The following is a 27,916-nucleotide window of genomic DNA, read 5'->3' as shown; positions in this document are numbered from 1 at the left end:
TATTAGAAGAATATCCCAGTAACCATGTGTTTTCACTGACATTCTAGCACTGTGAAAAGGGCTGAATTTACAAGTGATTCCATGTTTTGCCACAGCTATTTTACATGGTTTTGTTAGCAGCCCTGAAAAAAGATCTGAAAGACTTTACTGAGCGTTTGTGCTTTTGAATTGTTCTCTTCTCCTGCAGTGGCTTGAGAGGCAGTGCAATGCAAGGTTCACTCCTGTAGATCCTGCTAACATTTGGGCTTCCAGTTGGCTGGAATCGCAGCAGCCACAGCACTGTTTTTTCATGTGTATGCAGCTGATCAAGCCTGGAAGGGATGCCCAATTTTAGCCTGGAATAGGTGGGCAGTAGTGATCAGCCCCACTCCCTTGATAAAGAGGGATTGCCAGCTGTGACTCATCTTTCCAGGCAGTAACTGGGGCTAGTGTGTCCCTCTGTAGTTTTCCTCCTAGGCCGGTGGTGCTCAACATCCAGCCTCTGGGCCAGATCGAGCCCACAGGGCCATGTCATCCAGCCCATGGAGAACCCTGTAAGCCAGATAACATGATCCCGAGTGCTGGGTTGTGCCAACATGCAGGGTTGCTTCGCAACCAGATCTGGTGTGGCTGACATGTTGGGTCACACCCACAGACTGAACCCATGTACCCAGCCCCATACTGGATCTGGCCTATGGACTGGCCCTATGCCACTCATCCGGTTCATGGGGAGTGCTTTGTGATGATAATGCTTACATTGGACTAGAATGATGTTGGTGCTCACCTCAGCTAACAGTTGCCTTCCCCAGCAGACCAGGATCCCTGAGATAGCTTAATGCAGGGAGTCCCAGTCCAGTTAGAAATGGGACAGGTAAGAAATCCTCTAGATCAGAGGTGTGCAACAGATCCAGCCCCTAGTGCCCTGTCATCTGGCCCATGGGGCCCCCAGGGATCTATGGGGAGCCCAGCAGGCCATGGCACTGTGTGCTAGAAGGAACATGCAAGGTGGCACAGGGCTGGGTGAAGGCAACATGGGGTTCATTCCAGCCTGTGGACCAGCCCTGCATCACTCTTTTGGCCTGTGAGGTCAAAAGGTAAGTACCACAGCTCTAGAGACGCATCCAGCACTGTGCCATCAGCACGTTGCCTTATGTTGAGCACAGCTGCTGGTCTGAAAGGCTAAAGAGGACACAGAATAGTGAACTGAGGGGCTTGGACAGATGGATGGCCTGGAGCGGGGTGTGTAACTGAAGCAATCATAAACTGCTTTGTTTCCTGTATGAAGAGAAGGCCTGACCTGCTTGACTTCATAGGTGACTGGGGTGGCAAGAAGCGTGATTTTGCCACTGGGGAGAGGGAGGCAGTGTTCCTTCTTTGTTGCTAATTTAACTTGAACGCCTGATAAAAATCTGAGAAGAGAGCTCTCGTCTTACTGTCCATTCACAGATCAAAAACTCCATTCAATGCCCTGATAAGATTTGAGCCTGGGCCAAGCTGTCTGTTGCTGGCTTGTTGTTTAGACGCTCTAAATATTAGGGAGCGTACCAGGTTCGGAGCTAAACCCAGCAAGGAGCAGTGAGGAAGCAGTCCAGTAGAGGCTACCTCTAGGTGAATGCTTCCCAGAGCTTTTGTGGCTTCTCCCCTGGCATCTTATTTCCCGAGTGCCTGAGTTCTGAAGCCTGCCATCTGTACTCTGGCTCCAGCAACCCTATCTAGGGAGTTTTCCCTCTATTTAATTAGGTTTGGAAGCCCTATGTGGTGCAGCCGTTCACCTACTAAGCACCCAGCTTTCTACCGCTGTTTTTTGTTGCACTGCATGTGGGAAGCTTATGATTTAAGGTATTGGCACAGGAGTCTGGAGCCTGTGTTTTATTTCTGGGTCAGCCATAAATTCACTGTGGCCTTGACCAAGTCACAGCACACATCCCTGTGTCAGTAGTTGTCTGTCATAAGAAGCCAGTTCTCCCCAGCTCCTGGCAGGGCTGAGAGGCAGTTTGTTACTGAAGTAGATGGGGTGCTATGCTCCATGTTTAAAAGTATAAGTTACTAGCAGGAAACTGAAGCCATGAAGGCAGTCCTGTAAGTGTCTCCTAAAAGCATGGGGATGACTGGAGCCAGGGGTGTGTTGAAACAACCAGCTGTCCCCTTAAATAGGGTGCATCTGGAGGTACAGTGAAGGGACAGCTTTGTGACCCCAGCAACAACAACGGGGTGCCAACTCCACTCCAAGAGCAGATGGCAGCGTACCTCCTTAGAGTGCTGTGTCCTTTCTGTGCTGTGCAGTGGTGGTTGCTAGCATCTCTTCTTGGACTACTGCTGTAGCCCAGGGTGATCATGGTCAACCATCAGATACCAACAGTGCCTGTTCAGGTGCCAGTCCACAATTAGGAACCACTTACTTAGATGCAGAGCTGTGCTGGCCTAAGGGCTAATTGCCAGTTGGGGTGGAAAGGTGTGTATGGGCCCTTTGGGAAATGGACTCTCTGCCTAGCCCAACTTCATGTGGAAGTATTTTTCAGGAAGCCCTTTGCAGTGCTATAGCTAGGTGTGAAGGAACCTGCACAATGAAATGCATGCCTGTCTTCCAGTCTGGGAATTGAGCCTTACTCTGCAATTCCTGCACTGGCTTGTAAGTTCTCCTTCACTGTGTGCAGCAGAAATGAGTTGTCAGGGCTGCTCCTGAGGTGCTCTGTACCACTTGCTTGTGTTCAGCCATTGTTTTTGCTGCAACAGAGCCCTGGGGCTTGTTGCTGTTACTAGTAAGAAGGCTGGAACTGGGAGCCTCTGGCAGCACAGCAAATTTCTCTAGGTTCTTTTGTGTTTTCTCCCTAGCATCAAAGACAGATGTCTGTGGTGTGTTTGGACAAGCCTATTGGGCAGAGATAGCAGGCTACTAATGTGAACAGATAGGGCCCCCCGCAGCTCACCAAAACTCCCTAAGTGGCTCTGCTCCGTGCTGGGCTGGATAGTTGGGATGGGCTGCGGGTGGGAACCTGTATCTGGGAGCTGGATAGGTAGGTGGGGCCTGGGCTGGGATTGTGGGGCAGTGACAGTGCAGGGCCGGGGTCGGGGAAAGAGCCCTGGACCACTCCTCACTCACCTGCGATGGGCATCAATTCTGTGGGCAGGGCCATGTGGGGAATGGATTGTGGCTCTGCCCTGGGCCCTGGCCCCATGCTGTCACTGCCCTATGATCCCAGGGTCTCCATGGAGACTTGCTCAGGCAGGGTACGTGGCCAGGCAAATGGAGTGGGGCCCCAGGCGGGCAGGGAGCTGCGTCCAGAAGTGGAATGGGTGGGTGAGGCCAGGTCTGGGATCTTGGGGAGTGACAGCATGTGGCCAGGAACCAGGGCAGAGCCGCAATCTGCTCCCAGCATGCCCCTGCCCACGGAACCAGTGCACATCACAGAGATATGCAGGTAATGGATTGTGGCTCTGCCCCAGGCCCTGGTCCCGCACTATCACCATCCTGTCCTGTGATCTCAGCCCCAACCACCCATTCCACTCCTGGACACAACTCCTTGCCCTCCTGCAGCCCCATCCTATCTGTCTGGCTGTGCACCTTGCACCACATGGGTCCCATCCCCAGCACTGGGTACAGAACAGACGGGCCAGAACGCCTGGCCAGCAGGACTAGGTCCAGCGGCAGCAGCCAGAAGGAGCCACTGCTGCTGGGAAGTGAGTCCGGCCATTGTGCTGCCCCAGCCCTGCTGCTTGCCCAGGGGTGGCGAGACTGGCAGCATGCACCATGGCCTGGGCTGCCCACTGGGCTGGGTGGGACTAAGGGACCTGCCGCAGGCCAGACAAAATTCCTTGGTGGGCCAGATCTGGTTCATGGGCTGTATTTTGCCCACCCCTGAGCAAGGGTATTATGGTTGTTTGCTAGTAGTAGGACTAGACAGATGAACCCTTGTGTCCTGCCAAGCTCTGGGGTGTGGTAGATGGGTAAACTCAATCTTCCCCTTTGCTACCTTGATACAAAGGTGACCTTTCTTTGTATCAAGACCAGCTCCAACTGCTACCTGTGAGGTCTTTGTCTTTCTGGGAGTGAACTGCTACGTCAACCATGGGCTGCTGTCTCCTTGGGGGAGGGGGATAGTAAGCAGGTGGGCAGGGTCTGCTCATCTGCCCCCAGCTCCTGTTATCTACCCCTGCAAGCCCTGGCAATTTGCATCTCAGGAAGAAACACCTTGGCTATCTGGGGCATAGCTAGCAACATATGCATAGCAGCCTAGACTTGACATGAGCAGGCTGCCAGAGTAGTCATCCAGTTTTCTAGGTGGGTTTTTTGCTGATACAATACCAATTTCCATGCAGAACCTGACCTATGTTTGCTTGTTTGCACCTAGCTTGGGTATGTCCATACAAACTGTAGTAGGCCCCTACCTGTGTGTGAAATGGTTGGATTTGTGGAGGTTGCTCCTTGGGGGAAGGTTGGAAAGGTACCTGCTTGCTTTGATGTTATCTGGTTGAATGGTGGAGTAAGCAGTGGCCCTGGCTATGTACTTCTGCATCTTTGGCATTTGGGGTCTGCTAATGTGTTCTTCCATTATGCAAGGAGCCAGCATGGTATAGCCACAACTCCAACTCTGTTATCAGGGATCTTGCATGGGTATGTCCTTAGGTGTGTGTCTCCAGTGCACATGGGGCTAGAGAATACTGGGAAAGGAACTCATACCTCCTTGCTGCCAGGTAAATATTAAGGTAATGGGAAATTAGGACTGGAAGGGACCTTATGAGGTCATCAAGCCCAACCGCCTTTTCAAGGCAGTCATCCCTGACTAATCCATCCCAGCCAATTGCCTGTCCAGCTGCTCTTGAAAACTTCCAGGGATGGAGATTCCAGTTTTTCTAGATAGCCTGTTCCAATGTTTGACCACACACACAGTCAGAAAATTCCTACTAACCTCCAATCCAAATTTCCCCTGCTGAAGCTTGAAGCCATCGCTCCTAGTCCTGTCCCCTACAGCCACAGAGAAAAGCTCATCATCATCATCATCCTCTCTGTAATCACCTTTCAGTTATTTAAAGACTTATCAAATCCCTCCTCCATCTTCTCTTCTTCAGACTAAATAGCCCTAGCTCTTTCAGCCTTTCCTCATAAGCCTTGCTTCCCAAGCCCATAATCATTTTTGTTGCTCTGCACTCCCTCTTGGACTTCCTGAACATAGCACAGCAAATCTGTATCCTATGTGCCCACTCTATTCTTGTCTCTCTTATAGAGCAAGATTTGCCTCTCCACAGGGCAGTACAAGCCCAGAAAAAAGTGGCTCAGAGCTTAGAGGTGTGGCTTTCTTGGCCTGAGCCCATTGTGTAGTTACTGGCCAGTGCAGCCAGTTTCTTGCTGCGGAGAAAGGTTGCATTTCTGAACCTCTCGAATGAATTTCCTGCTCTCAACTCTGTTCTGCTTGAGCTGGAGAAGTGCCTCTCTCCCCTAACAGACAGCCTGCTGTGCGGTGCGGTGCTGTGCTGTGCTGTGCTGTGGTTACCCAATAGTTTATGGCACTGCTGCTGCTGGTGTGACCAGCGTAAGTGCTGGTGGGTGGGTAGTTGGGAAAGGCCATGCATGTTCAGCTGCCTGCAGGTGCTTCACCCTGCTGGGGTGTGCGAGTGCTGCAGAGAAGTCTAAAACTTAGCAGGGGATGTGACTTATTGACAGGTGCTTGTTTTGAGAAAAGTCAGGGGAGCAGGACCAATGACAGAACTCTCTATTAATACAATTTCAGCCACCCCCAGGTTAGCAATTGGCAGGTTCAAAGCCTTCCAGAATGATGCTAAGCCCAGTGATTGAGATACTGGTTAGCTGGAGCCAAGTGCTAACACAGAGGGCATCCGCTGCTTGGTGGGTGATCTCCAACCACTGGGTGAGCAAGTTGATGAGCAAAAATGTTTGACGTTGACATAGCATGTGTGCAGGACTGGAGAAGAGAAGCAAGGTATGTATGTTGGATTCTTCTGAGGCTGAAGGAGGATTGCTGGAGACCGAGGCCGTTGACAGATTTGGCGTGGGAATGTGCTTTACCGGAAGAGGAACTGCTTCAGTTTGACCCAACTCTCCAGTGTCTATATAGATCATGCACTTCATCAACTTTTTGGCATTTTATCTAATAGCCAATTGAATCGGCTGTTAGATAGAAGCACCAAAAAGCCCTGCTGAAGTGCACGATCTATACATATGCTGGGTGAGCTGAGTCAAACTGGGGTGGTTCCTCTTCTGGGCATGTGTTGCGCTCAGTGCAGGAGCACACTGAGCTGAAAGTAAAATGCTGTTTTGGGGGTTTTTCTCATGTCTGTCAGTGGCCTGAAGAAGGATTGTGGGAGTAGAAAGAAGTGTGTGCTCCCACTGTTTCCCAGAGTCCATGTTGTCCACCAGGCAGAGCAGGACCTTGCATCTCCAGTCTCTCCTCATCCCTCCTGTTAGTTCTAAATACCCTTCCACTCCCAGGGGCTTGAAAATGCTGACAGGAGCTTCAGCCAGAGCCACCTCACTCGTCTGCTACTTTGGCTCTGTCTCCACATTAGAATCAAGCTGCCCTTCACATAATGATGTAGAGCAGTGGTTACCAACCAGTGGATCTCAATCCACCGTTAGATCTCAGAGCCTTTTGCAGTAGATCTCAGAGCCTCTTGGAGTCGATCCAGGCCTGGGGTGGAGGGCTGAATGCCCGCATGCATGCACCCCAGCCCAGCAGGTCAGTCCATGGGGGAGGGAAGAGGCAGGGGCTAGATCGAGGCCCTGTGGTGTGGGACAGTGCCACAGAGGCAGGAGCAGGGGTAAGTTGAGTAGGGCCCCAGCTGGGTGGAATTTACCTGCTGGGGAGGCATGCCCCCAAATAATATTTTTCTCCCTCTGCTTTGATCTGCCCCCTCCTTCCCTCTCCACTGACTTACCTGCTGGACAGGGGTTGGCAGTGGCACACGGTAGATCTTGGGTTGCTTTTAAATGCCAAAGGTGATCTACTTAAAAAGGTTGCAAACCACTGCTGTAGGGCACAAGCCAGAGTTAGCTGGGAGGGCTCTGCTCTTTTGCAAACTGTGCCTGACTATGGAGTCTCTTGGCAGGGGCATTCAGCTTCCCAGACAGCTTGGTATCCTGTGCCATTGCATGCAGCATCTGAACAGTGCTCTGCAGACCTTAATTAGGAAAAGACTGCTTCCTATTCTGGATCAACCCTCTTGTATTGTTTTCCTGCCCCTCATCCTACTACTTTGGAGCTCTGTCCTGCTGGTTATATGTGCTAACATGGTGCTCTTACAGGATGCCAAGTGTCTAATAGCTCTAGCTTTGCAAATTTCAATCCCAGTCACTGAAGTACTCCTCTTTCATTGTGACCTTAATGTAGACATTGAGCCAAATACTGAGGTGGTTGCAAGGAGTTGGTGACCCCACCTGTACTGGGGTCAACACAAACATAAAGTTCCTCCAGCATGTTCCTGGTTCATAGGGCAGCAGAGAGGAGGGAGGGGAGAGGGTTTCTTGAAAACAGCACTTGAGAACAGACTGGACAGGCACTGCCCTATGTCCCATACAAGGGCAGAGAAACACGCAGACGAACTTGAGGTTAGAGAAGAAAATATTTTTTTAATCCAAAGGTAACAAGAGAATTTATGGCAGATGGGAATGGATTAGTCACAATTATCAGTACACTTATTAAATTACTGCTGAAAGAGCCAGCTCCCCAGTGTGCCCTAGCAGCAGATCTGCCCTTCTCAAGGAGAAGCAGGCAAGAGAGATGGCACACTTAGGAAGTGATGGTCCTCAGTTGCTTGGGGAAACTCTCAGCAATATGGGTTTGGGTCATAATTGTTGTGCTATGCACAGCTATCGAATACATTCCTGAAATATACTACTTGCAGGCTACTTGTGTGTATCGGAAGAGAAAATAAGGTATTGTTTACCTAGCTAAATGACTTTGTCTAATGAATATCTCACTGACATCCCCCTTACAAACACACAGATGGGAGGCATTACTTATCTAAACTTGTGTATACCTGCTTAAAGGGGATAACAGTGAGCTAATTTATTCACAGTAGACATCATCACCATATACCCTGGAGAGAATCGTTCTTGCTCTCCACCAGAGCCCTAGCTTTCCGTGCACAAGACTGCATCACTTCAGCTGTTGGGAATGGATCTTGCTGCTTTCACAACTCTCTCACTCCCTCCCCCTGCCCTCCCAGGTAACAAGCCAACATCATTTGTGCTGTCCGGAGGTAGCAGAATTTTAGCATAGCAGTGTGGATACCTACTGCTGGGGACAAATGTATCTAGGAAAGAAGCCCAGTGGGCTGGGCCAAATGAATGACATGCATGGCTTTGTAATTAAAGCTGTTTGTTAACATATTTTAAGCACTAGGATCTAGAGGATAGTTTCTGGCACTTATCCTACTGTCCGTGCACATGCAAAGGGCAGGTTTGTCTTTCTCGAGGAGAGTGCTTTTCCAGCAGTGTGTAGTCCAGTAAGTCCTGGGGTCAGCCAAGAATGGATGGTTCTTTCATGTTTTTCTATGCCCAATATTAGAGGGAAAAACAGGCTGTGTAGGGAAAAGGAGGAGGATTAGGGTTGAATCCGGTGGAAGAGTTGGCTAGTTAATGTCATTGCTGCAGTTCTCTGTAGCAGTAAATTTATAGGGCTAAGAGCTAGCTGGCATGTTAACCTTCTGAAGGTCAGTTTCAGAGCTAGCCAGAAAAGGCAGGAGTTCCCTGACTGGTTTCTCTCGACCTATTAATGGCCACCAGAAGAAATTATCTCTGTTCCATTGCCAGAAATTTAGTGGAGCACAGGATACTTTTTACTGTCATGTGTGTCTGTCACAGAACAGGCTGCAGTCAGCTGAGATTCTTCAAAAAGCATTTAATCAAATAAAAGCTAGATCTGTACTGAAAATGACTTGGTTCAGTTCAAACAGTGAGTTGAGGCATGGGCCATTAGACTGTGCAGTCACAGATTGAGCAGATCTCAGATCATCATTGGCCTTCTGTTTAAGAATGTGGTGATTCTTAGATGTAGCTGGAGATTGAAAATACACCACAGTCCATCCTTGGATATTAACTGAAAAAACCTGGCCTCTTCTGGGTGGCAGACCCCACCGCTACATCATGCCCCTTCTGCTTGCAGTGGGGACCACTACTGATGCCCCAAATTTCCATATCCTGCAAAACTGCCCCCCATCTCTGCTTCCAGGCCTCCTACCTCCTATGACTAGGGACATACTGAAATCACGATACCATAGATTTTGCAGATTTTGCAAAATCTGGCATTTGCCCATGGAGGTGGGCAATGCATGCGAAATCTGCAGGGGGAAGAAAAAGAATATTTACGAAAAATGAGTAAGGGGAGGGGGGACTGCCCATCAAAGGGCTGCTAGCATGATGGCTGCCACCTTCCCCCCACCCCTCACCAGTGATTGGCTGTGAAGTCTGCCTGTTATGTTGCCCCGTCCCTCTCCACCAATCAGCAGCAAGGCGGGGGGTAGAGTTGTATGATGGACAGCCCTCACAGCCAAGCAGTGGCAAGGGACAGGGCCATTAGGAGCCCTCAGTCAATCAGAAGTGATGGGGGAGCCACTGCACTCTACCTGTGAAGTGGCTGCTGGGTCCTGCATTCTGCCTGTCAAAGCGGTGGGCAGCGGCATCAAATCCAGTTGGTCCCTACCTATGACATGATGGGGGTGTCGGAGAAGATGGAACCAATGGATTCAGAGTCTGACTTGAGCTGCAGGATTTTGGGGTTCTTGGTATCTGGGAAATCTTCGCTGACTGCCAGCTGGATCTTGCCATTTTGTACCTCCTTGATGGGCTCTAGGAACACCACATGCTTGTGGGTGCTGATCTTGCGGCTGGGTCCCTCTGTGGCTGGTGGTGTGGTGCTCAGAATCGAGGACTGGGCACTGCATTCCTGGGGAGGACTCAGGGTAGCAGACCTTTTGCAGCATCTGAAGCAGCAGCATGGAGTGAGGTACAGGTACATGAAAACTAGCACCAGGCTGACTACACACCCCAGGAGGGTGGTGAGGCCTGTATTGAAGGATTCCCCATCCAGCTTAGGGTAGTGAACTGTTACGTTGACCTCATGGGTTTTGTTGAGGTTGTAGTGCTTGCTTATAGCTATGCATATATACACCCCAGAATGCCATGGCTTGGCTGCTGTGATCTTTAAACTTCCATTGTGGTAAACTTCAAGGGTACGATTACTGTTCCCAGGGTGTGTGATGGGTTCATGGTGAGGTGAGATCCACATGTAGGTGGCGGAGGGGTCATGCACACTTGTGTTACAGTCCATCAGCAGGGGCTTTTCCACGAGCACTCTGAGATTCACCTCTGGTGCACCAAGATATCCTTTTCTCAAGGAACAGTTCTCAAAAATTATGGTGTACTTGAGGAATCTGACTAAGGACCGGGCCACACTGTCAAAGGCCCTGCATGTATGCTCCTCGAGGAAGTCCTGCACGGAGCTGAAGCCTCGCTGCTTCCATTGCTGGAACATCTGATAGAGTGCACAGTTGCACTTCACTGGGTTGTTGTGAAGATACAAGCCATTTTTAATGGACACGGGCAAGGCCATAATCTCATCAATGGGAATGCTGCTCAGATTATTGGAGGAGAGGTCCAGTGTCCTGAGTTTGGGGTGACTGAATCCTTGCATGGATTGAAAGGGGAACTTGGTTAAGTTGTTCCAGCTCAAGTAGAGCTTCTGCAAGCTGCTTAGCCTGGCAAAGGCTTTTTCATCTACCTGTATGATCCAGTTGTCATAAATTAGAAGCTCTTCCAGGTTTACCAACACATCAAAGTAATATCTCTCCACAGCATGCAAGTAATTGGAGGATATGTCCAGGTGTCTCAAGTAAGTGGCATTGTGGAAGGTCTTTGGAAAAAGCTCTTTAATCTGGTTGTGACTGATGCGGAGGGCCTGGAGCCGTGGCAGGGAAGCCAGCCAGTGATCGTGAAGCTGGAAGAGGACATTGTGGCTGAGATCCAAGGTGATTGCTGTGGGAGGCAGCGTTAGAGGTACCTGCTGGAGATTCTGCCTAGTACAGCTCAAGAGATCGGAGGTGCAGATGCAGACACTGGGGCATCTAGGGGGTGGGGGTGAAGTATTTGTCATGATGCCTTGAACACACAGTTCTAAGACCATCAGCAGCTTTCCTAGATGTTTCCAGAGAGAATACCGTGTAGTCATTGTGTGAGAGAAGGAACCTCCCTATGCATCCGGTACTTTGGAGTTTGGTTATCACTGAGCTAAGAGGTCAAAAGGAGTCTTTCTATTCAGTATTAGAAGGACTGGTCGCTCAGCATCACTCCCTGCTAGGTGCCAAGTACCCACTGCTAGTAGCAGGGCATTTTCAGAAGCTGCTCCACGCCAAGCAGAATCTGTAAGTTAGTTCAGGATAATCAGGCAGGAAACAAATCCTAGCAGAGGGTCTGAGGTTTGGAAAGAGTTAAAAGAAAAACATAGCTCTGTCTATCTTTTCAGTGACTTAAGCAGTTCTGTACTGTACCTGAGATCCAGTTGTTCCTGTGACTCCTGCCAATAGTGTGCGGAGTGACAGACGCATTCTGGTGTCTGGCATCAGTGTAGTTCTGGCATGTCTGTTTCTCTGAACTGAGATCCAGACTGTAGTTTGAAGATTGTGCTCCTGCTCTCTGAAGATAGCATCTGACTTCTGCTTCTGAGTGCTGGGTGTACTTGTAGCCCAGAGTGCTCAGCTCATGACTGCGACAGTACCATTCCAACGCATCAGTCCCAGAGGAAGCTCCAGGTAGTAGCCCAACTCTAGTTCTCTGTAGTCTAAGCACAGAGAAGTGAGAGAGGGTCAGCGATGGCCAAAGGGAAGCTTTTCCTTTGCAGTGTCATTTCCAGAGTGCAGCACACGGACCCATTCCTTCACCCATGTCTCATCTCCCAGTGCGCTTGTGTGCAAACACTTCCCCTTTCCTCCTACCTCTATTTACAAGCTGCCTGTGAGCACTGAAGGCGGAGCTTTGTGGGTCAGGAGCAATCTGATTGGTCCGCGGAGTAGGGAGTGGTGTACTGTTGAAGGGCCCTAGAGAGGAAATTTTTGAATGGCATGTTGTTTTGTGGTTGTGCCACTAGTGGGCAGAGTGACCCCACATAGCCATGCACGGGGGACTTGGCTTCTGAGCCTTCACAGTAATTGCAGCATTCTGTTTCACCACATTTCCAAGGTGAAAGCAGAAAGAAGGCTTAGGGCAATCCTGCTGCTTCCCCTTGGGCCCTGTGGTTAGAATCCAGTTGCAGCCTTTCCTGGTGAATAATGCTTGGTACGTATCAGCGTTTGTGTCAGGTCTCTTCCCAGGATTCTCTGCCCTAGAAACTTCATAGTCTAAAATGCTTCAGAGAGTACAAGGGGGCTAAGATGAGGGAAGGATTTGCCCAAAGTCCCACAGCATGACAGCTGCAAGACTGTGAACATGGACCCAGAGGTCCTGGTGCCAGGTCCATGGCTTGGCCTTTGCCCTGAGAGGGGAAGGTATCCTTTCCATTTCAGAGTTTTACAGTGACTTCCCCAAGTTGGAGATAACCTATGGGGGACATTGGCCCCGTAGTTAGTTCTTTAGCCTTAGTTGCCCTCTCTTGGGAAGCGTAGGAGCCAGGTAGAGCTGAGGTGTGTGTATTTCCTTTGGTGTCTAGCACCAGCATAGTCTCAATGTGGTGCATGGGATTCAGCTCTTCATTCCCTTGATTGTTCACAGGCAGCTTTGGACAATCCTTTCTATGCTGTCAGTGCCAGGGAATGCCATACCAGGGCAGGAAAAGCTATTGGCCCGCGGCTTCTGTCCGTGAAGCTGGACAGTAGCAGCCAGGATTTCCCTCTTCACTATTTCACATGGATGCCAGAGCAAGGGAACAGATGAGACTGTCCTCATTCATGGCAGTGTGTCTCTGCTGCAGTGCTATTGGGGCACTCCAGAGCCACATGTAGATCCTACAGAAGCTGCTTTCCAGCCGCCCCTGAGGGTTTTGTTCCTTTGAACTGGGTAGAAGGCTGGTGACTAGTTCATCTGATCAACTGCCTGTTCTCTTCCCATCAGCTGCATTGATCCATCTGCCTCCATCCAGGGTGCTTTCCTTCTAGCCTTTCTGCTTCCAGTTTTATCTAGGGGTAAGGCAATGACAAGAGGGGCTTGTTGTTCAGGGCTCACATTTTGCACGTCAACTTGGTTGGGGCATTTTAATTTCTTGAGCTTGCATCCCACTCTGGTCAGTCACTGTGGGTCTCACTTGGAATTGGCAGGAGGACTTGTCTACCACCCCTGTGTGCTTCAGCCATCAGGGCTTCCCTCAGGTTATGCTGCCAAGTCAGCGCTGTGACCATGCTGCTAGCCCACAGGGCAGCTCCAGTCTCTGATAGGAAAGCAAAAGGAAGAGTGGGACACTCAGGGCAGGTTTGTTTGGGTTTTGACCAGGGGAGCATATGGTATTCAGCCTCTGTGGAACACGCATGGATTTCCTGCTGGTGATGGTCACCAGCCATGCATATAGGGTGTTAGCTGGGGCTGGGGCAGGGATGGCAAGGCAGTGAAGGATGTGCAGCAGTGCCATTAGCCAAAAGATTGGGCTACTTTATCGAAGGGAAGTGGAAATCAGAGCTGGGTAATTGGTTTCCATTAGGGCAGCAAATGTCTAATTTTTGCTGCTGTAGCTGCTGTGTACAGATGACTGTTAACTGTCTGCTCCCCAGTGAGAGGGCAGCCTTTACACTTGGCTCCATGACATGGAGTGCTGTGCAGTGAATGAAGCTCTGTAGAGCAGTCTGTCTTGAGGAGACTCTGGTCCCCTATTTACTAGTTCTGCCAGAGGGATGAAGACCTGGCCTGATAACCCCTCCCCCATCCCAGTTCCTGATAAGCCTCCTTTCTGGGGACCCCCTCATGCAACTGGCAGAGCCCTTCCCCATCTGAGTCTTTCGGTCTGCCAGGCCCCCTGGGCGTTGGAGCTGAGCCCGTATCTGCGTGAGAGCACTCGCAGGGAAGGAAGCAGAACTGCAAGTGGTCCTCCCACAACTGGCAGATATGCATCCTGTGTCATCTTGTCTCCAAGTGGTGGCTCTCCTGTCATCAAAAGACCAGGGGATAGATGTGGCACTGACAGTGGGCTCTGCTGTTCATGCCCGGAGGGCTTTTTGGACATGGTTGAAAGCCCAGTCCAGCCTGTGGATTGATACAGGGACATGATGTTTTTAAGTGCATGAGACAGATCCCCTTTTGTCATGAAGGGAGGACACTGAGACAGGACTTCCATTCCTGGGAAGCTGAAGAGTCTCCTGTTTGGCTTCTGTTCAGACCATGCTGTCACAGGTGATGGTTGAGCTGCACAGGCAGGTGTGGGGCCAGAGGTCTTCCTTTCCTAGGTCCTTGGATCTAAGGAAATCCTGCTCCGTGTTACTAAGATGGCAGGACACCAGGTCTAGAAGAAAGGTTAACGTAGGTTCTCAGCCCAAGGAAGATGCAGCACTCCTTGGGACAGGGCAGAAGGCTAGAATACAAATCTGAATCTTGGCATGAAAGAAACAACTGAGGAAGGGGGAAGGAGGGGAAGGGAAGGTGGTGGTGGGAGCAGTCCAGTGGGCAAAAGCTGCTTTTGGAGGGAGGAAGCATGGGTTTGTTCCTGTCAGAGGCAGGCAGTGGCCTTTGCAGCATCTTGGCTGACTTCTCACTGAATGGGCTGGTATCCTGTGTTCCACGCACAGTAATCCTGCAGCCACTCTTCTGATGTGAGCTGTCCTGGGTGGTGTCCCTCCTGTCACAATGGACATCACTTCCCTTATCCTCTTGAGTTGAACCACAGTGGGCAAGAATTTACCACACAGGTCTGTTCAGACAGCCATGCTTTTCTTGCTGTCAGGTGCCAGAGGGACCTGGCCAGAGCTGACTCCCCAGCATCTCTAGGCATGTTGGGGGAGAGCAAGAAGTGTTGCACCCTTTTGGAGGTAGTTTGACGACTGACCTATCTGCAAGGAGACAGATGCTCAGGCAAGTGCCAGGCTAGCAGGGACTAGCAACAGGAGCTTGTTTGCATCCAGGGTTCTGAGCAGGATCTTGAGATGCCCCCAGACTCCTGTAGGCCTCGTCCCCTCTTGCAGGGGGCTGTTGTGCTGAGCCAAAACCTAGGAAACATTTAAGTAGTTGGAGCTGGGTTCACAGGGTGGAAAGCTCCCAGCCTAAGAGGAGAGGGAGGGCCTCAGTCTCCTAGCCTTTAAACTAAGCATGTGTAATCTGGACTTGCATGGAGCCTGTGAGCTGAGCAGAGTGACCCTGTAACCCCACTGAGCTTTGTGTTAGTGCTCTGACATTTGAAAGGGGTATCCCAATACTGCTGTAGCTATGGTCTGGTTCAGGCTAACTGCCCTTGGCATTCTGTGCTAGCATGAATGGAGAGGGGTAGTATTTGGTTTTAAGTGTGTGTGTTTACATGCAAGAGACATACCTGTGTTTTGGCTCCCTCCTCCTGCCTGCCATAGGCCTCCCAGCCCACCTCTGGCTGGGCTAGACCCAGGGGATGTGCTAATAAAGCCTTAGTAGTGCCCTTGTGTGCTTACATTTGGGACTCTAGTTAGGACAGGCAGTGGAACTGCAGAGCCCTTTCACGTACCTTTCCAGCAGCTTGTTTCTCAGGATTGCTACCAGAGGCACTATGTGTAGTGGATTCAGTGTGATGCCTAGCACTACCTGTGCCAAGTGCAGCTGCAGATCTACTGCTGCTCTTTTGGCCTCATCTAGGGTTTAGCCCTGCTTGCATGGATGGGGAGGAAGGTGCTCTCCAAAGTAAGACTTACGGATTAAAATACAGCCAGCAATGTGTTTAATTGGCCCAGCATCTTCTGGGTTGTGCAACAGTGACCCGTGTTTGCTGTCGCTCCAGGAGAGCCCAAGCCAGGGTTGTAGCTGTTGTGAGACAAGCTCTGCTGTGTAATCTTGGCTCAGGGTCAGACGGCAGGAGTGGAGGAGGAAAGGCCTCCATACTGCTACTTTGTGGAAGGCTTTGCAGCCCAGAGGCTAGTGTGGGAAGATGGATCAGGTCTCCTGAGTGTGTGACCTTGAACTGTTACAGAGCTGCTGTACTGGGACTTGCCACAGAGCCTTGCCTTTGCACCCTTTGGAGATCACCATCATTCCCCTCACCTCCTTCATCCAGAGCCAGGAGGATAGAACAGGAAGGTGTTTATAAACCTGGTGATCTTGGCTGCCCTCCTTGTCTCCCACTGCAGACGCACCTAGTCTCTGCTGAACTACAGAGCTTGAACTGGCTCTTTGGATAGGAGCAATATCTAGTAATGTTGCCACATAGAAATGGCCAGCAAGAGCTGGCCTTAGAATGAACTGCAAAGGGCTGAGGGCAGTGGGGGCAATACAGCCATTCTGGGCCAGCGCTGAATGTGATTGCAAGGCATGTATTGCTGACTCAATGCATTATGGGCTGCCCCACCCAAGGTTCATGTGTTTCTTGTGCCAGGGCCAGGAGTATATTGCTGAGTGGATCATGTCAGTAAGAGCTGGCTTAACTTTGTGCAGCCCATGTCATACTGTCATCTGTCCAGCCCTGCTACCAGTCCCTAGGCACTGCTGGGGAGGTGGCTTGCCTATGTTCCCATTTGCTTGAGTGGTGCCAGCTCAGGGACTGCTGAGCCATCTCTATAGCAGAAAGAGGTTATCCTCTCTATGACTCCCTCCCAAAGGAGACTGCTTTAGTTCAGAAATTGATTTTTGTCTGTTTCTGCTGCTGCTGTATTCTTTCAGGCCACCCAGGTAAGGGACCAAGTGGAAATGGCAATGACTGTACAAATTGATGATCCGTGCTTGTAAAGGCAGGATCCTGCAGAAGGACTTGCCAGAGCCACTTTCTTTTGACACTCCCAGATAGCTGCCTCCTATACAGTGGCTTTGAGATGGAGTGGCAGCGACGACTTTGAAGGCAAGAGGAGAGAAAACATGAATCCATTTATCCATAGCACGCAAGTTCATTCCAGGGACCAGCAGAGGCACGTGAGCAGGCTCCATGACTGAGAAGTGTGGCTCTTGGAATCTGCTTGCCCTTCACAGAAAGCAGTGGCTCAGGTGCTCCAGGGCTGTGTTTGGGTTCCTGGGAGCACTGGCCACATTGTTAGGGTGGGCCATTGTTCTCCCATAAATCCCTGCACAGCTGAAACTGTGTCCTGGTTTACCTGTTCTGAATTGACTTGGCACTGGAGGTTATCCCCAGCCCTGCCTGCAGCCCCAAAACTTGGTGCGGCTCTGTACCGTTTGCATGGGAACATCTGGCACTAAAAACACTAGTGATAGTGAAGCATTGACCTTGTCCAGGGGAAATGTGGAGTCTGACTAATGTGTGCGTCTCTTTACAGGGCTGAGCGGGCGACGGCTGTGCTTCTGGCAGACCCCTGCTTCCAGCTGCGCTCCATCCAATACTTGCTTGGCCATGCAGAGCCATCAGTACTGGCAGCTGCACCATCCTCAGCAGACAAGAGACATTTCTCCCTGCACAACTGTAAGTGTCTATGACATATGCCAGTGAGAGCTGGGCAAGGCAAGGAGAAGGCAGGGGACCAGTGGGGCTGCACTGTTGGTGTTGTTTGACCAGGTTAACTCCAGCTTCCTCTGTGGGGAGGACAGGAGTGGTCCACTGGCAAGGCTGCAGCCCTGCCCAAATCTCTCCTTGTCTTACCTTTCTGGGATTGTCCATTTCCCTGCTTTGGAGATGCATATCCTGGGGACCTGGCTTGTCTATGAGGCATTTAAGAACAGAGCAGAGATGTGCCTTGGGCCCCTTCACTGCCCTTTTGCTCACAGCAGGCTCCTTTGCCAGAACAAGCGGCTATACTATCTATGGCCAAGAGAGTCTACCAGGCTGATGCAGCAGAGTCCCAAGAGACTGGCCTAGGATCTGGCACTACTGGTAGCTGCCATGCTGGCTGCTTAGGCTCAGATCTGCTTGGGTGCAAGCAGCTCCTTTGCTGGGAGTAGGAGAGGGGGGAAGGCTGAGAGGGAGGCAAGGCAGCACTATGTGCAATATGTACCTGGAGGGGCCTGTGTGGAGACAAGCCCTTGTCCCACCAGCTGCAGGGTGGGGCTGGGCCAGCTCTTGGCCTGGCTTTGCCCCCTCTAAGACAAGACATTTGTAATGGGTGGCTTTTTATAGCTGGATTTTGCAGCCTCCATTTGTTTTCAAAGACATACAGGTTTGACAGAGACAAAGTCCCATAGCAGCCCATTAAATCCTCAACTGAAATCTGAGTCACTCCCTTACCTGCAGCATGGTGGGGGGATGGGTGCTATCAGGAGCTGCTCACCCATATGTTCTGGCCTGTAGCCAAAATGGAGTTGTCCCTCATAGAGGAAGTAAATGTGTCTAAATATAACTGCAGCACTACAGAGCTGGGCTTGCCCTTCATCAGCCTCAAGGAGAGGACAGCAGAGCTGAGGCTGGGAATGAGCTGTCTTTAGTGTCACAGAAACTGTCCTTAAAAACAGCCAGCTGTGGCCATTTCCGTGGTGACCCAGGGGCACGAGCTGCAACAGTCTGAACTAAAGGGACAGAGAAAAGTGGGAGGCATGATTGTGCAGTGGACTTGCAGAAAACCACTCTTTTTTTTATCCAGTCAGCCTGGATCTTCTCTCTCAGGCCCTTCGCAGACAGGTGGACAGAGCTTGCCCTAAAGGCACCAGCAGTGGGTATGCCCAGGGCCCAGTGCTAACTGTGCTGGCAAACCATGGCTTGAACTTTTCACACTTGAAAGTACCTGGGAAAAATGGAGAGAAGTAAAAGGGCTTTACCAGCTGGCCTGCATTGTAGTCCCTCCAGTCTTCAGTCTGTGCTGGAGGAAAGAGGTGACAGTGGAGTTGTTCCATGTCTCCATATTGCCTGAAGTCCTGGCTTGTGCTGTAGGAGACCAATGCTCAACTGGTATGGTATGTGCCAGCAGCCTTCTGGCTGGAGCTCCAGGAAGGCCTACTTGAGCAGCTTCCTGATACTGGCATCTGGAAGGCCCTAGACACTGTAGAAGGCATGTCTGCTCCTTGCAGGGGTGTACACCTGGGCTCTGCCCAGCAGCTGCAGGTCATTGTGTCACTGGGGTGGGTTATTGGCTGGAGACAAAGTTGCAAACAGGTATAAAGTCCTCTGGTATTCAAAGTGCAGACAAGTGTTCAGGGGCTAGCTCCGATCTTCAAGTGCTTGTCCTTGTCTGCTTCTCTCTGCTTTTAACACTAGAAGAGCTGAAAGCTGGAACCTTGGCTCACCTGGTGGATTCTGTGTTGGGGCCATGCTCCAGACCATACAGGGCAGCTTGGCAGGTATGCTCCTTGGTTACTGCTATCAAGCCAACATGTTTATAGTTTAATGGCTCCTGGTCAACATCTCTGCATAGTCTTGCATTCCCACTGCACCTTCAGCTGCTGTCCCACCCAGTGTACGACCCTGATCTGATGCTGTGTCTTTTGCAAAAACCATCTGTCCTCAAGGCCAGCCTTAGTACTCGGGCCCTCAGTGGGCTGTCACAGCCTACTCCCTCACCACATGATCTTCTTTCTACAGACACAGACTACATCAGCCCAGAGGAACTGGCCAAGGTGGATCAGATGCTGAACCACCTAAATGAAGAGTCCAAGCAGGCAGCTGCTGCCATACTGGTGAGTCCTTCAGCCAGGAGCATGCTCCTTGCCTTGTTATTCGGCTAGCACTTGGATGTTCCAGTATCTATCACAGAGACCAGCCCTAACCTGACAACCAGCACCTGTTCTGGAGGGGAAAGTGTCTTCCCTATAGCTTGCTGAGGAAGGAGTCACTACTTGCTGTCTCATGCTGGCTCCACCTGCCATGTTTGTTTTGGCATGTTGCACAGCCTGACTAGCAGTGTTGCCAGTACGCTGCTATGGGTTGAGGTACATCACTGTATAGAATGCTAGATGCACCAACTGCTCTGCTAGGCAGCTGTAAACCAGGATTACTGTGCACACAGTGGTGGGGTTGGGGTTAAGTGGCCTGTTGGGAGGTATGGGTGGTACTGGGGAGGTGAGGGACATGCCTTGGCTATACAAATAACCCCAGTCCTGCACCAGGCACACCTTGGCCCAAGACCAGACTGTAAGGAGCAACTGGGATCTGTAGCAGTTTAGGTTCTCTGGAGTTGGATGGTGCCATCCACCTGGATCTGGACACAGAATCTGATTGAAAACCTGTTGTCCTGCTGCTACACTGGCTTAACAGGGTTGGGGGAAGAAACTACCCAAAGCAGTGGTCTGGGTTTGTGCTCTGCTTCTGCTCTCTGCTTGCAGATGGGCAGATCAAGGGGGATGAACTTGTGCATTCCTGCTCCACCCAAACTTTAAAACCAAGTGCCTGGGAGAGGCAGTGGCACTTCTATCCTGGCAGTGCTGAGTCACTTGACTGCATGTATTGACAACATTTTATAGAAGCAGGATGTTGGCTGCCCTGATTCCACTTCTTTATCTGTTGCAGGTTAGGGCAGTGCTTCCCAAACTTTTCCTCAGCATGACCACATTTATGATCCCATTTCCACAGCATGACCCGTGTTCTCTCTTAAGCTGCACTGTGCGCACAGCCATGCAGGATTACCTGGCAGCGTGGTGCGCGCAGCCATGCAGGCTTGCCTGGCAGCGTGGCACAAGTTTGTCTGCATGGCCATGCACACCGCATAGCTTAGAGAGAGCCCTGCATGACCCCATTTTGTCAGCATGGCTCCTCACTCCTATCTCGCATCCCCCACCTCCCCACGTGCCCCAGGGCCCACAGCCCCTGCCACCCCCCAGTAGCGTGTGAGCCCAGGCTGGAACCTGTGGGAGGCAGCAGCTGCTGTGACTGGAGTGGAGCGTAGAGGCCAGCTGTCCTGCCCCCAGAGGGAGGCACAACCAAAGAGGAGTCTGTGAGCATGGGGAAGGAAATGCGGGCCAACACTGCGGGCATGGGGCTCCCTGTCCTGCTGTGCCATGTTCGCCAAGGTGAGGTGCCCCCTGTCCTCCTGACAGCAGTACGGGGCACAACTCCATGCTGCTGTTGCTGCCGTGCCTTACCTTGGCTGCCATAGTGGCACAGGGCAATAGAGTATGGGGGCAGGGTGTATAGGGCAGGGGGGTTGTGGGGGCAGGGTGTACATGTGTGGGGTTTGTGGGATGTGAGGAAAGGGGAGGTTGGGAGGAACCCCCCACACATAGCACACAGCCCCTGCTGTCAACCACAGCAGCAGGCAGCAGGTGCTCATGGCCTGCACAGGCACTGCCACCGGGCAGCACACAGCTCCGCCCAGTGCCGCACATGGTGGCAAGGAGCGCAGCCAGGCCGGCTCACCTCGTGCAGGGCTCCCTGTGGTGCACAGGCAGCTCCCAGCACTTGCTTACCACTGGGGGAAGCCCTGTGCAATGTTGCCGGCTGCCTTCCCTGCCCCCTGCCATACGAGTCCTGGAACTCCACTGGGAAGCAAGGGGTTGGGCTCCCTTCCACTTGCTGCAGATTCCAGGGACTTGCATAGCAGGGGGTGGGGGAAGGAAGCTGGTTCCATTGTGTGGGGCTTCCCCCGGTGGTGTACAAGTGCCAGGAGCTGCAAGTGCACTGCCGGGAACCCTGTGCAATGAGCCCTGTGTAATGAGACAGGCAGGCCTGGCTGTACTCCTTGCCATGTGTGGCACTAGCTGGAGCCACACACTGCAAGGCCGCAGTGCCTATGCAGGCCACAAGTGCCTGCTGCTGCTGACAATGGTGGCTGTGTTCCATGGGGGGGAGAGTGTGTGAGGGGTCCCCATGCCTCCTTGCCCTCCCTCACATCCATATCCTGCTCACCTGAGCTCTGCTGTCCTGCTGCTCCCCTGGACGCAGGCTTCGTACTGCCACCAACCCCAACCCCATGCTCCCTGCCCCTGTCCAGCTGCACCTTCCCCTCTGCCTGCCCCTGCCACTTCCTTACCTGGTGCCCAGAGCGAGCAGGATGCCAGGGAAGCTGAGCAGGTCCCGCAGCAGCTGCAGCAATAGCAGCTGCAGCCCTGCCCAAAATATGCAAGCTGGCTGGGCTGGGCCCTTCTGCCCGAGGTCAGAAGCAAAGCATGTAGGTTGGGAGGGTACAAGTAGTTGGTGGGTGCCTTCCAGGCCAGATGAAATTGCCTGATGGGCTGGATCTGGCCTGCAGGCCATATTTTGCCCACACCTGGATTAAAGTGATTTTATTTCTCGTAACCCCATCTGTTGTTTCTGCAACCCCATTCGGGGTCATCACCCAGTTTGGGAACCACTCACTGGGTTAGGGTGTTAGGTCTGTGTTGTGTCAGCGTTGATGGTGGTCTTTTGTAGAGACTAAATTATAGATTGTATGTGATGGTTTGGATCGGGAGGATCCTGCCTCAGGCAAGGGGTGGTTTCTGGTTCCTTGGGTCTACTTCTGATTCTGTGATTCATGGCTCATTATCCTCTCCTGGATTCCAGTTATTTTTTCTCCACTCCACGGGTATTAATGACCCTTTATCCTTTTTAATGGTCTTGAAGTTCCACTATTCAAACTAACCTTTCTTCTGCAGTTTTGCAGTCTCTTAGCAGTTCCTGGTAACATCTCTGCTATTTCACATCCCTACAGACTGTTTTTAGCTTTAGCTAAAAACCTTAATTTACATGTGGTAATGTTAGCTCTGGTGTAGAAATAACTCAGTGAAGTATTGGAGGCACTGTCAAGATGTTCAAGGTTAGATTTTATTTAATGAATCTGAATAATAGACATGCATTTAACCAGAATGACTGATGACACACTCTCTTTTGACTCTTGACTTTTCTAAACTTCATATATAATCTAACAAATCACTGCACATTCCAGTAGTTATATTTGTTTTTGCTTTGATCTTAAATTGAAAAATATAGTGCTAACCCCCTAGCATATTAGTAAGGCTTGCAGTTTCTCTTCAACTGGATAAAAATGCGTTGTGTTATATGTGATGATCAAGGATCCTGGTTTTCTTTGTTTAAATATTGCAAATTCTGATAAAAATCCCAAATTCTAATTTAAAAAACATCCAGATCCATGTTTTTCTGTGATTAAAATGAAACACCACTATATGTATATAGGTTTCAGCTGAACACAATGTTTTATTGATATATTTACAATTTTAAAGCAATTTGGAAGCCTACTAGTGCCTCAATCATTATCATAAAATTAATTCTAAATACCTATACATTTTGGTGTTTGATTTTGGTTTTTCAATCACAGAAAATCAGAGCTTCCCCTGCCCCTTCGTTTATCAGAATGCATGGGTCCAGCTGCAGCTGTCCCGCCTGCTGCTGCTTTGTGGCGCTGAACAGACCTGATATGCCAGTGCCTTTGCCCGTCACTCCCAAGCCACAGCCCTCACAGTGCCCCTTACCCCTGGTTCTGCCCTCCCACCTTACCTGGAAGGACCTGCTGGAGCTGCTCTCCGCCTCTGCCTCGCTGTCACATACTCCCCCCCTCGCCAGACCCAAGCAGCCCCCTGCAGGCTGGAGCTCTGCCAGCCTGCAAGGGGAAACTCATGGGTAAATTCTTTAAATGAGAAAATCCATGTTTTTGTGGCAAATGGAAAACCTGGGTCCCTGATAATGATGTGCCACACCATCTGTACTGTCCATTTCAAAATCCTAGATCTGCCCATGCCCAATGACCACTTCCAGGGAGGTATGCTGGGTACATGGCCAAGAAACTGGGGCAAGAAAGGAACAGGATCACCAGCACTCATGATGAGAATGGCTCAAGCTGCTTGCCATGGCATGCACAGAGCTGATACCCTGGTGCTTCCTCCATTTTGACCACTTCTAATTTGCCTCTGCAGCCTACCAGTGAAGAGGATCTGTGTCCTATCTGCTATGCACACCCCATCTCTGCTGTCTTCAGGCCATGTACCCACAAATCCTGCAAGTAAGTAATCCCATCATACCCCTAATGGCTCCGTATAGCCAGATCAGCTAAGAGCATATGGCAGCTCTAGTAGTCTTCCCTGGGCACTTCCAGTTGCCCACAGCATCTGTTCTCCCTGTGCAAGTGCCCTGAGGCTGGAGACTCCAGACCCACACCCTTTGGGAAACCTGCAGTTCTTGGATATTCTTTGTTGAGCTAAGGCTTTGGTGCCCAGTGCAGAACCTGTTTTGGCCTGCACTTGCTCGTGCCAGTTGCCAAACGCATACTGCAGACACTAGAATCGGGATCTGTCCTGAAGCATCCAAGGAACAATCTGGGTGGAATGAGGGGCTCAACACTGCTCCCTGACAGCTTGTGCTTTGTCTCTCTAGAGCCTGCATTAACCAGCACCTGATGAACAACAAGGACTGCTTCTTTTGCAAGGCCACCATCACAGGTGTAGACGACTTCACTAAACCAGCCAGCTCCTAGCATGTGGCTCTGCTGCAGGGCCTGCCAGATCCTCGGGGGCCCTTTCACTTCACTTAACCGAAGGGCTCAACTGCCCAGCTTTGGTTTATTTATAAGCTCTAATGTTGCCAAGGGGCTACTGTACCCAGGCCCAGTCACTGCCCTGTGCCTAGCACAGTGCCTGCTTTCCTTCTCCTGCTAGTAGGCTCTTTACAGAGGTGGGACTGTGAGCCAGGTCTATGGCTTCCAGCTTCCTCTGGTAGTCTAATCAGAAATAAGGGCCTCCCTCCTCAGGATGCCTGTTCTATAAAGCAAGAGCTCTAGCCACCCCAGGGGCTAGGTCTAAACTAGGCAGGGTTAATCCCAATTCAACCTCCAAAGGCTGGAGTCTGGTTTCCTCCTGCTTCTCCAGCCATCTGTCCTGCTGCCATTACCATTTGTAGGTGAAATTGCCTGTTTGAGTTGGTAGATCTTAAATGCTAGCAGGTAACTCCAGGTAGCAAACATGCCAAGGCAATGGCATCTGGGCAAAGGGGAGGAAAGAATGGGCCTCGGGTGTTGTTGCTGGGGGGTAGAGGTCATAGTCATTACTAATCCAGTTGTTCTGGGCCTGACAGGATAGGGCTGAGTTCAGCATCTCATTTGTCATTGTTTCTGTGAGAAGCAGAGGTGCCATCATCCTGTAGTCCAAGGTGAGAGCCTTCTACCAGCAGCCTCAGCTTCCCAGCCCCCAGGCTATAAAGATTCAGCAGGCAGACTGGTTTTGTCCCGTGCTGTTATTGGAAGCTTTGTCTAGGAAACAGAGGAGATCTTGTTCCTGCTGGCGCAGACCTAGGGCTCAGTTGCAGTGGTGCTTAGTGCTATGGGCTGTGTGGTGTGTGTGTGACATGTAATAAGCAATAGCATGTGATGTGTGGCAAGCCTCATTCCAGGCACTAAGCCATGGTAGGGATCTTTAAGTTATGTGCATCTGTACTGTGTTTGACTTGCCCCTAAGGTGGGGCACTATGTCTATGGAATGGAGCATTAAATTATTATTCTTCTGTATATAGCTGCAAACAAGCTACTGCTTCATGGCACTGCCATGGAATATGAAGGAACTTGACATCCAGCTGCTCCTGCAGGATAGCATAGTCTCCTTACCTCAGGGGCACAGGAACAGCAGCAGAAAGAAGCCTACACCAGAGCCATACCATCACTTGTTAGGCTGTAAGTGCATTTGGTATTGTTCCACTTAAAAAAGAGCTCTGTTACTCCACCTACATGACAGGGCACCCTGCCCAAGGTGCTGCAAGCAGTACAAAGCAGTAGTATGAGCCAGGCCTATACCATTAACCCAGCATCATCCATATTTCACGGCTGTAAACAAGCAAGTGCTCCTGCTTCCTGGTATTTTTCTGCTTCCTTTAACCTGACTGCCTATGGCTCCAGTCCTGCAGCGGGGAGGGGACAAGGTACAGCCTGGGGTGGGTGCTGACAGCTGCCTGCCTGGCCCTGCCCACTGAAGGCTGCAGCGGTGGAGAGCTCCCAGCATGCGTGGTTCCTAGTCAGAGAATGGTCCTTTACAGGGCTGTGCCAGAAATGAAGGGTTAGTCGTTCAGTCAAGGAGCTGTAAATATTTAATCCAGCCAGTGCACTGGCCTGGAGAGTCCTTGGCAATCTCAGATTGTTCTGGCACAGCAGCAAGGACTCCAGGGATGTTACATGATGATGCGTGGCTCTGGCACAGATTCAGAGATGGACTTGTGAGGCAGCACGCTGGCCCCATTGAGGTAGAGCTCATCATTGACGATGACGTCCTCACCCAGCACTGTCACATTCTCCATGCGCACCTAACCAAGACAGGGCAGTGGTCATGCATCCAGCACAGTGCTGCTTTCAGAGCAGAGGCAGTCTACTGTAGATTGCAGCCAGTCACCACCACTGAGCTGGGGGACAGCAACTGCACTGCCATGCAAAAGACGACTATCTTTAGCAATGCAGGTACTCTTGGGTCAAGAATGATGCCAGGCTGCCCCTCCCCGGGGTACCAAACTCACTTGTATTTAAAGCTTTCGTGAGAAGAGGCCAGGTCCTCACTAAGAATATGGCTAATGGCAAAAAGACCAGTGCACTCTTATCTGGCCACTGTGCTTCCTGCACAACTCCTCCTGTTGAGTTGCCCTTGTACTGCCAGTTGAACCAGCAGGAAGAGGTCAGGCAAGTGAACCCACTCACTACCTGGCTTCCTGCCAGGGCCAGCCCCTTCTGTTGGCATAAGTCAACCTACACAAGTACTTACCCACTGGCCCACGGAAGACCTCCAGCCAACAATGCAGGACTCTAGCCAGGAGTGGGAGCAAATTTGGGAGCCTTTCAAGATCGTGCAGCGCTTGATGCGCACCCCATCCTCCACCACCACTCCTGCCCCAATGGTAACATTGGGGCCAATAGTGCAGTTCATGCCAATCTTGGCAGTAGGGTCCTGGAAGGGCAGAGAGGCAGATGCTGTCAGGTTCCCCCATCACTCTTCAGCCTCTTCCCCACAGTAACTGACTGCCTGTACTGCTGAGGGAATTAATGTTCTGTTCTCATAACAATACAACCTAGCCCTAGCCCTAGCCCTGTTTCTCTGCATGGTAGAGCTGATAGTTAAGGCAAGAGATTGGCTGAGCAGAGGTAACCACTGGGGTGGCATTTTGCCCTTTAAAAAGTCTGTATCATCATGCTAAAGAGGACCCCCCTGCCCCACTTCTTAGCCCTGAATACACCTATACCCTGAGCTAGACTGAGCCAGCCACAACAGGCTTACTGGATGGGTTCTCCTCTGAACAGAGCTGAAGGCTTGCCAGCTAGGGGACAGCCCCTGCAGGGCAAGCATCCAGAATGATTAACTTGCCACCAACTGTCAGGCAAAAAGAGAGAAGTACCACATGAAATGTTGCAGATAGGCACAAGGGTCCACAAGTGGTGGGGAAGCTTAGCCCTAGGCTCCCACCTTCCCTTCAAGCATGCCCAGATCATCCTTAGGCAGACACATCCCTTCGTGCAGTGCTGCATGCACATGATGGATTAGGTATGCCAGCTTGTACATAGCTGGCTGAGAGCAGCACAGGCGTGTTCTACTCTGTGCTGCACCTGCCCCTTGCCCAGCATGCTCAGCCATTCAGAGTAACTGCCTGCTCATCCTGAGGGGTTGGGCTTGGGTTTACAGTGTTACAAGCTATCAGGGGAAAGGAACCCAGCAGAAACTGTGCACTTTAGCAGAGATCTGCTACGAACTATGCAACTGCATAAAAGAGCACACAAGATACGAGGGCAACAGGACCTGGAAAATACAGAGACAAAGCTAGTTTTGATGCATAAAGCCAGGATGCAGCCTCATTTGGACAGTACATGGGACCTACTGCTGAACCCACCTAGTCATGCAGAATTGTGCACTGGAGATCCTCTGGGGACTGCCTCCATCCCAGCATCACTACGCTGGTATGGACAACCAGTATCCTTCTCTGTCCACACTGGAGCTAACCCCCAGTTATCAGGTCAAAAGCCACTCTTGTCTCAGCTTTTACAAGACTGCCCAGATGCCCACAGAAAGACACACACA

The 27,916-nt window shown here is 51.1% G+C and overlaps 3 protein-coding genes across 5 annotated transcripts in view; 1 reads left to right on the top strand and 2 right to left on the bottom strand.

Moving 5' to 3' along the window:
• RNF123 (ring finger protein 123) overlaps positions 1 to 25,377 on the top strand; it is a 145,547-nt gene extending 120,170 nt beyond the window's left edge. For all 3 annotated transcript variants that reach the window (XM_019505163.1, XM_019505164.1, XM_019505162.1), the window contains 4 exons: positions 17,344 to 17,486; positions 19,533 to 19,627; positions 23,795 to 23,880; positions 24,252 to 25,377. In XM_019505163.1, the coding sequence (XP_019360708.1) occupies positions 17,344 to 17,486; positions 19,533 to 19,627; positions 23,795 to 23,880; positions 24,252 to 24,351 (424 nt within the window). In that variant the 3' untranslated portion in view covers positions 24,352 to 25,377. The remainder of the gene's footprint in view (positions 1 to 17,343; positions 17,487 to 19,532; positions 19,628 to 23,794; positions 23,881 to 24,251) is intronic.
• Positions 8,820 to 13,219, bottom strand: AMIGO3 (adhesion molecule with Ig like domain 3). Its single transcript, XM_019505165.1, has one exon. The coding sequence runs from the start codon at positions 11,157 to 11,159 to the stop codon at positions 9,636 to 9,638; it is 1,524 nt and encodes a 507-aa protein (XP_019360710.1). The 5' UTR covers positions 11,160 to 13,219; the 3' UTR covers positions 8,820 to 9,635.
• Positions 25,378 to 25,525: 148 nt separating the features above from the next.
• GMPPB (GDP-mannose pyrophosphorylase B) overlaps positions 25,526 to 27,916 on the bottom strand; it is a gene marked incomplete at its 5' end in the record, with an annotated part of 9,789 nt that continues 7,398 nt past the window's right edge. Inside the window, 2 exons of the mRNA XM_019504624.1 lie at positions 25,526 to 26,162; positions 26,612 to 26,794. Of these exons, the coding sequence (XP_019360169.1) occupies positions 26,031 to 26,162; positions 26,612 to 26,794 (315 nt within the window). The remainder of the gene's footprint in view (positions 26,163 to 26,611; positions 26,795 to 27,916) is intronic.

This window comes from Gavialis gangeticus, unplaced genomic scaffold (genome assembly GCF_001723915.1).
Source record: "Gavialis gangeticus isolate Ggan-Ray unplaced genomic scaffold, GavGan_comp1, whole genome shotgun sequence".
NCBI classification, from domain to species: Eukaryota; Metazoa; Chordata; order Crocodylia; family Gavialidae; genus Gavialis; species Gavialis gangeticus.
Note: the sequence above shows the minus strand (reverse complement) of the source record. Positions and strands in the feature narration are given on the sequence as shown.